The 12538-nt window shown below is 39.8% G+C and overlaps 1 protein-coding gene across 1 annotated transcript; it reads left to right on the top strand.

Annotated features, from left to right (window-relative positions):
* Positions 1 to 116: 116 nt before the first annotated feature.
* LOC141799848 (interleukin-17 receptor E) lies at positions 117 to 11259 on the top strand. Its single transcript, XM_074682241.1, has 16 exons — positions 117 to 383; positions 580 to 595; positions 3504 to 3596; positions 4584 to 4687; positions 4786 to 4879; positions 6105 to 6253; positions 6357 to 6425; positions 6521 to 6587; positions 7433 to 7611; positions 7700 to 7747; positions 7827 to 7872; positions 7981 to 8132; positions 8229 to 8297; positions 8398 to 8449; positions 8564 to 8671; positions 9631 to 11259. The coding sequence occupies exons 1-16, from the start codon at positions 273 to 275 to the stop codon at positions 10539 to 10541; spliced, it is 2268 nt and encodes a 755-aa protein (XP_074538342.1). The 5' UTR covers positions 117 to 272; the 3' UTR covers positions 10542 to 11259.
* The last annotated feature ends 1279 nt before the right edge of the window (positions 11260 to 12538 follow it).

Here is a 12538-nt window from a genome sequence, read left to right as displayed (position 1 = left end):
TTTTCCTTTGCTCTAGAGTAAGTGGCTCCAGTAGCATAAGAGACGATCTTTGACTCAGTGAGCGGTCATGGGCGGAGCTGACGTTGTTTTCATTTTAAAGACGCCCACATGGTTTAGTCACTCCGCAGGGTGGAGGAACGAGAAGACTACTGTGTTTTATAATCCTTCAAGAAAGTTTTCACGTATAGAGTCTGACATGCCTGTGGATGATTTTTTAAATATATTTTCGTTTTGTGGGGGGTGAAAAGAAACTATGGATTCTAGCCCATTCAATGCAAGAGTTTATTGAACTCTTCCAGTCCAAAATGCGCCTTTGCACAACAGTGGCAGTCCTGGCCTTCGTGGTGGTGTTTCCAACGCCACTGGAATGTTCAACATGTCAGGTAAGCTCAACGCAGAGCCTACTATGTGATCAAAGTAAAAGTTTGGGATTGTTGATAAAAGTAAATGAAAAAATTGAAATTTGAGTAGCTATTGTGACCCGAAACACTCATTTAGCATTTTGGTTGGCTTATTTATACGCTTTGTTTTGTCATCTGATATTTCCCTAATATCTACCTTTCTCCTTTTTTTCTTCAGAAGGGAGAACAGAACGGTAAGACTTATAATTTCAATCCCTTATCTTATCATAATGCCCCTTGCATGTGGACCCCCAGATAGCATTTATTATTGAATCAATGTTGAATAAACATTCCATTGGCAACGCTAGATCATTGAATCAATGTTAGTCTCTGATGTTGATTCAACATCATTCTTGCACCCAAATTTAACATTGAAACAACGTTGACACTTCTACCAGAGCTCAACAGGAAATCAATGGCATTTCAATATTGAATCAATGCTGATATTTCAACTCAACTGCATGTCATTGCATTTTCAAAAGGCAGAATTTTAAATAATCCCCAGTAAATATATCCTGCTTTACTTAAAGCCAGGACTTTGTGGAAAGTATCCCAAAAGATGTCCCCCAAAACTAAAATAAAATAATCAGACAATATCATTTAAAATATTAAAACTCTTTATTAATTTTCAAATAACCATTTACTGAATCATTAATTTAACCAATCAACAAAACAACTTAACAGTCAGTTCTTCAGGTCCTGAGTTTCCTTTTGGGCTTCTCTGCCCAAACCTGCAGTCCAGTCTGGGGTATACCTCAGCCATTTTTGAGCAGCCTGAGTGAATCCATATTGGGTGGGTGGCTGTGTTTTTGCATTAGAAGGGCATCTGAAAGGAGAAACGCAAAATTAGTATTTCACTCAGTTAAATGTCAATTAAGAATCTTTTTACATTCAAGAGCTTGGCTTCACATATCAATCAAACTCTGGATCGGTCAACTGGTGGGGTAAGATATCACTAGATAGATATCCCTCCCCCTTGAATTAAAGTGCCCTCCACAGCTGCGAGTGAGACTTCATTTGGAGTGACACTGCTCACATTGGGTAGTGACAGTGGAGACTCCACACACACACACTCACACACACACACACACACACACACACACACACACACACACACACACACACACACACACACACACACACACACACACACACACACACACACACACACACACTGATGCTCACACAAATAGCTAGCAAGATAAGGCGAAGATTTCGGACGGAGCTCAGATATGCTAGCGGACACGCTAAGATCATTGGAGCACCATAACGAATGTTGCCAGCAGCCACGGCCCGCAGCGGGATGGAAAAGGCGGCGGAAAAGATGACCCGGCCCCGCTCCCCATTCGGGACCAGCCAGTGCGACCCAAACCGCGACCCAAACCCGCTCGGAGCGGGCAACCGGCAGCTGTCGGCGTACTCAGTACTCCCTACAGTTTGCCTCGCATCGAACAGTTTACACAAATCAAAACCGAAACTGGATCACAGATTTGTTACAATAACCTCGGCCTATGCATAGAAATTCCCAGATTCTTCAACAATTATAAATAAATACCTAAAAATAGATGGAAGATCGTCCGTCTGCTTACCTGGTTCGGGCGATGATCTCTGATGGTCTCCCGCTCAACCATACGTCACCTATTTTTCGATCAAATTTCCCGGGCAATCCTCTAGTTTCCCGGTCAACCATAAATCGATGTTTTTTCAACCAACGTATTTTCGAGGTCAACCATTCTTCAACTGTTTATCAACATTGGCGTCATCGCCAAATTGACCATAAATAGATGCTAAATCAACCACAGCAGGCGATCATAAATCAACATTGTTTCCATGTCATAGTCATCAACATCAGGTACCATCTAAATTGCAATGATGATTCAATATTTATTTATGGTTGAAAATTCGATATCAACCATTCTGACAGTTCTGATGAAATATCAACATTTATTCAATGTCGTCTTGCTGTCTGGGCCCCAACTAAAGCAAAAGTCTATTTCAATTAGAATTCAACAAGAACGTCCGGTCCTGTCAAAACGAAGACGGGCATCATGTTTATAGAAGCGCGCGCGCGTTTGGCTTAATTTATTAAACCACTAACCAAGGCACTGCTGCCTAATTAAACAGGTCAACAGTTGTTTACAAAATTTTCTCTTTATATTGCTGTAATGGTTAACCATTAGCTCTTATATCAAAATAATATCTCTATTTATTATTATATTAATATATTTATATATTATTATTGTAATTATTGTTGTTTTCTATGACTTTTTGAATGCATTGTTAACATTAAAAAACAGCACATTAATATTGTTGGATTACATAGTACTAATTGTGTGCATTCCTGAGCACAAAATTTTGTTTTAGCGTGTGTTTTATTCTCTCGACTAATTTCTGGCGTCTCCGAAAATTTCATTGTGCTGGCTCATGAACTTTCTGAATAAAAGCGTGAATTCAGTTTGGAATTCCCCCTTGCTGACCCACAGGGGAGTAGGCAACTTACTGAAAGAGAGTGAAATAATGAACTTTGAAGCTGGATGTTTTTTTTCATTACAGGTATATTTAACAACATAGACGCATAACATTTCATTAAAGAGGAACATGCAGTAGACATTATCTCCTGAAGTACACAAGGGGCTTCACGGTCCCAAGCATCAGTGATTTTGTGCTCCCAGATGAAAGAATGAACATGAACAAGCCCGTACACTTTTCTTTTCTTAGACATCACTATTTGTGCATGTTATTCTTCCCCTAACCTCGGCTCACCCGTGTCTTCATCTTCTCTCGCTGTATCGCTTGATTTAATTTTCGCTCTCTTTCTGATTTCTTTTTGTATGTCCCTCGTTTCTAAACTTTCATCTGCGTGCAGAGCGACTCTGTTGTGTAGCAGAGATTTCATTGGCTATGAAGCGTCACGTGGGGTAACTAACCCGGAAGCAATTGGTTTGTGCGAATCAATTATTACTGTAAACACCGGGAAAGCAAGCTCAAATTTAAAATCCTCGCAGTTTATTGATAGCAAGCCCAGGTCCAAATAGAATGGTAGGCTGCTAGTTAGCAACCCAGCGTACTTGATCCAGTAATGGCATTTTTTTTAATGAACAGACTGCCCAGTGAAACTGACCTCAACCCCATTCTTGAAGACTGGAGGGGAGTACTCTGAATCCTTCACAGTTACAGTTTTGGCGGAGGCTTTGGGTAAGGACTGGAAGAGCAAGACCATCAGCATGGATTAGTTGTTTCATTTATGTTTTTGACTGGGGGGGTGGTATCTACAACCCTTAACTTCATAAAAGTTAGGATGCTGTGTAGGAGGTTGATAAAACTTCATCTAAAGGCTTGCAAAATAGAAAATGGAACAAAGACAACCAGTTAAATGTTGAAAAATTATATATTTTTTGTGAGTAATACATACACATTTTATATATGATGCGAGCAACATCAAACCAAATGATTAGGGAATTCTTTGACTATGAACACTATTGTTTAAAGATTTAGAGAATCTTTGACAAAAGAGAGATACACATCAAACAATTCTAGACAGCTGTCAAAAGTACTATCAGACATGACTCTGTGGTGGAAATCACTGCATAGACTCAAAAACTGATCTAGAAACCAATGTTTGGTGCTGCATCCACAAATGTCTGTTAAAACTGTAGATAGTGGAAAATTGTCTTGTGGTCCACCTGGCTTGTTAACAGATGGTTCAAAAGCCAGAGTTAAGGTTTTGGAGCAACTTGTGCTGCTATCCAGTCTACAAATAATGTCTTTTACGATTAAAAACTTGGTAAAACTACATTTTGCAGGTGTGAAAGCATGGCTCTATAATGGAAAAGGCCCGGCACTAATCTGGCAGGCCTTGATTAGCTGAAATCCTGTATCTGTCAAGAATGGGACAAACTCCATCCATGTATCATCTATTTTCTATTTTACATAGCATCCTAAGTCTTATGAAACTAGGGTTGAAAGTCAACTTCACACAGCCAAAAAACAACCTTTGATCACATTTTCAATAACAATATTTCTCAAAGTGTGATACCTTTTTGTTAAAAATAAGCAGAATGGGATTTTGTTAGAGAAAATATCAATACATGCCCAAGATATGAGCAAAGATATACAGATTGGTTCACAGGGGGCATCAAAGTAAACATAAACCAATTCAAAATTTGTTCTGCTCTCTTTCAGATGAAAGTAAGGCTCCAAAGATTGACATTATCAAACCACAGATTAAAAGACTATATCCTGGAACAAAAGGATATAAAGTGAACAGAAGAAAAAACAATAAAAATGTAAGACTTGTTCACCTTTCACCTGCCGTAAACTTTGGATAAATAGTTTTGTCATGAATTGATGCAACAGTCTAAAGTATTTATTCTCTTTCCCTCAGTGGAAGAATGTCATTACAGCAGATGTGGGAACTCTTGTCTCTGTAATGTACAGCACAGCATTAATGAGTTGCACTGTCAGCTGCACAGTATCAGGTAGTGTATGAAGAATGGATCATGCTTTGATCACATATGTCTTTTCTGCTGAACTTTGATGGACTTGGGGCTTATTTCACACTTTACCGTCATTCCTTAATAAATGAGGTAAAACAGTGATCCCAGCATTAATAGCAGCAGGTTATTCATTAAAACATTTTCCATTAAAGGAAAGGTCTCTAAATAACATTATAAGGTACCAATCAATCATATCTTTGACATACTTAAGAGACAAACAAGAGAAACCTAGATTCTTTATGTCATATTTAGTGAATTGTGAACATCTGTGTAAGACTTGTTGCATGTAGTAGACTTCGCTTTCCTATTTCCTACCACTTTCATGGTCAGGTTGGGTGGCTAAAATGCTATCATAGAGTGACAGTGATGTGTAAAGGCTTAAGTCAAGTTGAGGAAGTCAGCTTGACAAAATGATCTTGCTGCTTTAAGAGCTTGACAGACACCTGGTCTGATTTGAAATAAACCACAAATTTAATAACCCATTTGTGTCCCCTAAGCAGCATATGTTGGCATTCTAACCAAGCTAACTCTGAGCTCCTCAAGACCAAGAAATTGTCTAAATTACTACAAAACACTTTGTTGGTTAAATGAGAATCACTGGTAAAAACAATAGTTCAAGTTACATTTTGGGCACAATAGATTGACATTAAAATAGCAAATAGCAATAGCTTCACTTCTAGGGAATGGCTATAAATGAACATAGCCATGATCTGAATATAGTATACTCCATTGCATAATCCACTCATACTACATACTGATCAGTTACAAGTGTGATAGTTTTTTTTAAAGTAGTTAGTTCCTGACTGATGCCATAAAACATCCTGCACATCTTGCCTTGCATGTTAATGTTTTGAAGCTGAAATATGTGTATGTCACTTTTTAATACTGGTATCTCTGTGTTCACTCCAGCTACTATTCGCATATAATCAGCCTTGAGCTCAGATCTGGCGACTGAAAATTCATTAGACTTGAAAAAAAGCTTTTGATTAAATGCTGAGTGACCCCATGTGTCTTGTGCATGGCACATGCGATGCCAGTGGAACAAAGTGATCCTGTCGAATTGTTTAATTAATTCGATTTGCATGCTTCTCATCTTACTGCTCCTAAATTGTTTGCAACTCACCCTCACTCCTTTTTCTTCAAATTATCTTTCCTGCATGTTTTGGCCTGTGATTATATAATTTGTGTGTGTTTATGTTGGATTTAGATCCTGTCCCAAACTTTAGCTTGTCTGTGAATCAGTCATCTAAATCCATCAATGTCACAGTGGATCCTGGACACCAAGTCAAAATCAGATGGTGTTACCTAAAAAATTCAGGGGGCTGTATTGCCCCTAGTGGGAATTCTCCTCACATTGTAAGTATGGCTTGTTCTCTAATTCCTTTTCCCGTTTTATTATTTGCACGCAACAGAACATGAGCAAGTAAGTCATGTGAACTAATGTGAAGTATTTTTTCAGATTGATCCATCTCAGTCTTTGTCAGCTGTTCTTAACTTCCCATACCTCCTGCCTTGTGTCTGTGTGGAGGTAATTCAATAAGTCATTTATCTTATACATTTCATTATGGATTTGTTGTATCAGCCTGCAAGTGACTCCTTTGCTTGTTTCGTCCACATTTGAAGGGTTATTACACTCACAAAGATGCACGGCGACACAGGAGCTGTCCATTTCAGCATGTCAGACTTAAAGGTAAGTGATAATTCATGCCGAAAGCAGATTGTATATTCACACACATCATCACATATGTATATCACATATTCATATACATATGTACAGTTCATATTTTTCAAGGACTACATGTTTGAAAGGGTGACCCAAAAGAAGCTATTCATAGCTTTTAGCAGGGGACCAATTTACAAATACTGCAAGTTACAAAAAAAAAGGAAATTACTAGTTTTTTTTATTTTGAAAATTGCTTTTTTATTGTTTATTGCAGAGAGGTACAAAGAAAAATCAATGTCAGTCTCACTCCAGTACACACAGGTCACTTGACACAGAGTGGCCCCTGTATTTGCTTTGCAAAAACACTAGTTTGAAAGGGAAAGCCAGCATGGCCCTCGCTGTTGAAAATAAAATCCATCACTTCTTTCAATGATTTAAACATCACATTCAACTTTCTTTTTTGGTTTACTTAAAAACTGGAATAAAAAATGCTACTTTACTGTTACAGGTCATTAACAGGACATTTTCTTGAGATGAGTGGCTTCCTTGATTCTTATCATTCTGTGCCAGGAAACCAAATGAGATATCAGGAAGTTGTGGTCCTCTGGGCCAAAAAAACAGCACCAGTACGTAATCTGCCGTAATACTCAGACAGGCCACAGATTACCTTGCGGTTTTCCTGCTGAGCTGTGCAAACAGTCACCTGACTCTAGGTCCATTATCAACAGCACAAGTCCAAGTTCTCTCACGTGTTGGGTTTTCTTCTGTCTCGTTTGAAACAGTTTGAAATTATACCCTATTTGTACGCTGAGTCTGGATTAAGGAACTTTGCTTTCACAGTATTTTCAACAACTTTCACGTTGCCTTTACAGATGTCAAAGATGTGTGGCTCTCCTCCAACCTCACACCATTCAAATCCTATTTGAAATGGAGCTCCAAGTGTCCGGCCAGTTATCTGCAGATCTCTGCCTCCCTCTGCTGGAAGCAACATAAACACCTCTGCACACCTGTTCTCAACCTCACACTGCTTGAGTCAGATGATGGAAACCTGGTAAGTTTTTACTTGTTGTGTATGACTTCTTGTGTTGATGTAAACACAAAAATGTCTCTTTCATACCAGTTTATGTCTCCAAAAACAGAAATACAACACATCTGCTGTTGACAAACACCCTCAGATGTGCGTGCAGGTGAGAATATGCTAAATGTATGTGCATGTCAGTAAATCATATTGGCAGCAGATTTACACATTTGTGTTTGTTTCTGCAGCTATCTCTACAAGGCAGCTATAATATCTCTTGCCCTTTCCGCTCAGGTGAGTGAAGCAGCACAACATAGAATCTGTTTTGCTCCTAGCTGTGTCAGATCTCAATTTATCCGTCATTTCTTCCTATTCTTGACACCCTCTTTCCTTATCCTGTAGACGAGTCTTCATGGGAGGTAAACTTCAGAGCTGGAAAGCACAGTGTGTTTTTGTATTTTACCTCTGGTGTTCCAGCAAAGTTCTCAGCTCAACTTTGTGTCCTAAACGAGAGGGGATGTACACCTGAAGGCCAAGTCCATTTTGCAGCCATGGTGAGTACATGTGTGTTTGTGACAGAGCTAAGTGAAGAGGTAACTAAACACTAAAATATGGGTTATCATATGACATTTGTTTAAACTTTCATACAGGAGGAGAATAATACTGAGACAAGGATTAATTTTCCTCTGCACTCCCTTGCTGAGAGGCCATGTGTACAGGTGAAGTACATGCCATTATCCTTTGCCCTGAAAAAAAGCTATCTGTATATGATGTGCTCCTTTTTTCCTTTTCTCATGTGTACATTTCACTTTTCCACAGGTATGGCAGTCTGAACCTGCGCTTTCTGGTAGAAGAATTCTGTGTCCTGATTGTGAGTGACAAACAAATTTGAACACAAGAGTATCAGTTCAACAATGGATGATTTTATGTGTGCACATTCTCCCTGACAAATAACACAACAGCATGGCTCTATGTGAATTTTCAGACACGCACAACAGATGGGGGATGTGTGCTTTTGCTGCTTTGAGTGTTGTGGTTCTACTTGTGACGCTTGGAATTTTCATCTACCGGATCACCAAAAGAGGAGCGGCAGGTGTGTTGAACTATTTTGTTAAAAACTTGTCAAAGGTAATGTCTCAGGGGCCGTTCACGCGACAACGGTTATAGAGTGAAACGCCAAAGTTTTGTTGCATTTCAGCCTCGCGTTTACACGGAAACGCCGTTTCAGCCGACCTAAACGCAAACTTTTGAAAACGGCCTCCAGAGTGGGATTCTTCTGAAACGCTCCCGACACTGTTGCCATGTCAACAGTACGTTTTCGGTGGAAACGCTGACGTCGCACTCTGCCTCGCGCGCGCGTATTCAACAGGACAACAGTACCGTTGTTACGATCGTCGCGAACTACCGTGTTGTGCTTGTGCTGCTCAATCTGCTTTATCTGCTGACTATCTTTCAACAAATGCGCATCTTTTGCTCCACTTTTCAACTTAGTATTCCCCAGTACACCAGATGACCGGCTCAACACTACTTCGGTGGAGATCTCCCAAAAGCGGCTTCTGGACAAGACAGTTATAGCACCACCTACAGGCCTGGCATGCTTACTACAGCGTTTTCAATCCATCAGTGTTTCCGTGGAAACGCAGATGTTTTTCACTGCGTTTTAGCGTTTTCAGATGCTGTCGTGTGAACGGGACCTCAATGACGCTTACAGTTTGGGCTGCTTGCTTCAAAATAATGTGTTATAACTGCATCATATGTCAGGTATTTTCTCCTGTAGCAACTCTTTAGCAGAAAGGGGCATTTCATTAATAGACCCGAGTGTTAGGCAGTTCTACTTTTTTTGCCAAATATAGTCCAATAAACTTGTTTTTTATTTGGGTCAATATCAATAATGCCTATCACATTCTTCGCTATCTATTTGTCTCCACCTTCAAATTTGAACTGATTTCTATGATGTTGTTGGACTTAGATGTGCTTAAAAACTAATTATATAAAAATAACAATTGAAATTTAATCAAACCTCTTAACCTCTATCTTTCCCTGCATTTCCAGGCTGGCTCTCCATCCAGAGACCAGTGTTGGTGATCTGCTCATCAGAGCAAGCAGACCATATTTCTGCAGTGTGTGCGTTAGCCTCAATCCTGCAGGGGGAACTGAGTGCCACAGTGCACATGGCTCTGTGGGCCCAAAACTCACAAACACAAGCCGGAGCTGCAACTGTCGCAGATCTGGGTCCACTCCCCTGGTTGTATGGGCAGTGGGAAGCTGTGCGCAAAGCACATGGAAAAGTGCTAATTGTCTGGAGCCCTGAAGCAAATAGGACCCATGAGACGTGGAGGAAGGAGAGAGCAACTAAAAGACAGGACAGGCAGCTGAATGGAACAAGGCTTGAACCATGCAAAGATGAGAAAGCTGGAAGAGAAAAAGAAAAACAATGTGATGATTCAGACTTCTATTCCCAGAAGGAGCCTTCTACAGTGATAGCACCTGTGTTCACGGCTGCTCTGGCCTGCCTGGAGGGGGCGCTGCAAGGGTGCAAAGGTCATGGAGTGGCTCTTGTTTACTTCCAGGGACTGAGCCATCGTAAGGACATCCCAAAAGCCTTCAGAGGAGTCCCTCGGTACTGTTTGCCACAGGAATTCAGGGGTTTTATACAGGAGCTGGGGGGAATAAGGAGGCAAACAAAAACGGATAAACTCTGGTGGCACTGCTGGCCCAGACTCCTCTCTAAAGTGTTGTCTGTGTGGCTTACACAGCAGCTGGCACAAAGACTTCGAACAGTGTTGCTTCAGACACAAGGGAAAAACATTCAGGGGCGGAGTGTCCCGTGGTCACCAAGAGAGAAGACAGATAAGACGCAGACCAGACTCAAGTTACCTCGGGCAGCCAGTACGGCTGAGCCAGGGACCACGCACGAGCATGAGCCTCTCCACGTGTCGCCATGGAGAGTAGAGACGCTTTAATCTCGAGTTTCTGCCAGGGATAGACTTTTGTTTTATTGGACACATGATACAAGTGTGAGACACAAGAGCTTGTGTTACACTTTGAGCACCTCAGGCCCAAACGTTCCTAAACAGCTCGTCATTCCTCGGTTGCATCATTTAAAAAATGCATGTTGTGAAATCCTCTGTCTTATCTTGTGTTTTCTGCCTCCAACAGAGGTTTTACTTCTATCACTTTCTTTATCATAGTTTCATCGAACACCTGTCTTCCCTGTGAAATTCGCTACTGCTATGCAAATGTCATCCCAATTCATTTATCAGTGTGTTCACTGTTTGGAAGTGTTGTGAGTACAAATGACAAACTGTCCAACTACTGTTTGCCCAGAAAACATTTGCATAGGATTTTCTTAATAGGCGCACCGTTCCAAAGCTGTGTGAGGATTCCTAGTGTAACAGTATGGTAGACTATTTGTCAGTTAATCCTTTTGCTGGTGCATTCAGGTGTTTTACATAATTATCCCACAAACTTATGAGCCAGTATTGTTTTCTTTATTGAAGACTTTTTTTTTCTGCAGCCCAGGTGTCAGACATTTACATTTATACTACCTCTTAAAACAAAACCCAGATTAGTTTACTCCAAGTGAACAGTACTTTTATATACAACCAACATTTGGTTGCAACTTAAAAACAGTATTTGTTTAGTGTCTGTAAAATGTTTAAGGATGTCTCCATCATGCTTCAGTGGAAAAATGTTACAACATGTGTATTTTAATTGTTTGCACATTAAATGGTTATTTTTATGAAAGTTGTTTCTTAGTGTTCATTTTTAGAATGCCTCATGTATTTTTAATCTGTTTACTTTGTTATGTAACGCCATAAGAGCAAAACATTGACAAGAATCCAGCATTTTTGGGAAGATTGATTGACCTGCTTGACAGCGTTTAGGGGGAAGTTAATCACACTTACTGGAAGTGATCCAGATTAAATCCTCAAGTCAGATTTTTACTGCCAAAACATCAAGTCCAGCAGGTTATTTTAGTAACGTTACATCCTTGAGTGACTACACTGACTTGGGTGGATTTTTTTTTTTTAATTAATATTCAGGCTGACGTGAAACTCAACAATACATCCAAGGTAAACACCAAGACAAGATCTTTTATTAGATCAGCTGAAAACTTAAAAAGTTGCTTCAAAGAACCGGATCGTCTGAATAGCTGAGTTCATCCTGAGATCTTTGATTTCCAATGAAGTTGCATCAACAGAGGTGTCATACAGAGAATACACTAATGTTAACATATCATAATCAAAACACAATGTCAGATATAGGTAAAAGGATCTCTGTAACTTCCTCATACAAGGAGGAGCCATACATGCATATATTTGAGAAGAAGGGGAGTCAATTTCACTAACTTCACCAAGTCATGACAAAAATGATCTTCAGACACTGTATAAGAAAGGCAGGAACAGACAGTACTCTCCTTGTTTTATAAGAGCAATTCCAACTTAAATATTGTTAATATAAGCAAGACAGTTGAAGTAGGCAATCCACAACAACACGCGACAGAAAACCACCTGTCCAATCAATAACCAAACTAGCAGGTCATTTATCAGTCTAAGATTGGTTTTAATATGCAATGAAATGAAGAGTTGAACCACAGAATTTGGGAGCACATCCAAAAGCTGTTTGGTTATCATAGAAGCAGCCATTTAAGATCTACATAACGACATTGAGTCTGAACTGAACTAAAACAAACCGTACAACAAGACCACAGCTGTTCAGGCTTCATCTTATACTGCTGATAAGCAAGCATGTAAAATATTATCTAAAACACTAGATTCAACTGACCTACTTCACTGGGATAAGAGTAAATGATTAAACTGCAGCCCTCTAACTGAAAACATGTCAACCATGGACTGTTAGCATAAAAACTGAGTGCAGTGCTACTTTCTAGTTGTTTTAACAATGCCTACAAAATGCTTTGTATCATACTGGTTGACCATTACTAAATCTCAGAGTT

Source organism: Halichoeres trimaculatus, unplaced genomic scaffold, assembly GCF_033239565.1.
Source record: "Halichoeres trimaculatus isolate MK-OKI-2021-1 unplaced genomic scaffold, fHalTri1.1 fHalTri1_scaffold_11, whole genome shotgun sequence".
NCBI lineage: Eukaryota > Metazoa > Chordata > Actinopteri > Labriformes > Labridae > Halichoeres > Halichoeres trimaculatus.
This window is presented reverse-complemented; position numbering and strand designations above follow the sequence as displayed.

What these genes read in the sequence shown, in the direction of transcription:
- LOC141799848 (XM_074682241.1), top strand. Translation starts at nt 273, where the DNA reads ATGCAAGAGTTTATTGAACTCTTCCAGTCCAAAATGCGCCTTTGCACA. An exon ending in GAAGAAAAAACAATAAAAAT is followed by an intron (nt 4,688 to 4,785) that starts GTAAGACTTGTT and finishes TCTTTCCCTCAG; the next exon opens with TGGAAGAATGTCATTACAGC. An exon ending in GTGGGAATTCTCCTCACATT is followed by an intron (nt 6,254 to 6,356) that starts GTAAGTATGGCT and finishes GTATTTTTTCAG; the next exon opens with ATTGATCCATCTCAGTCTTT.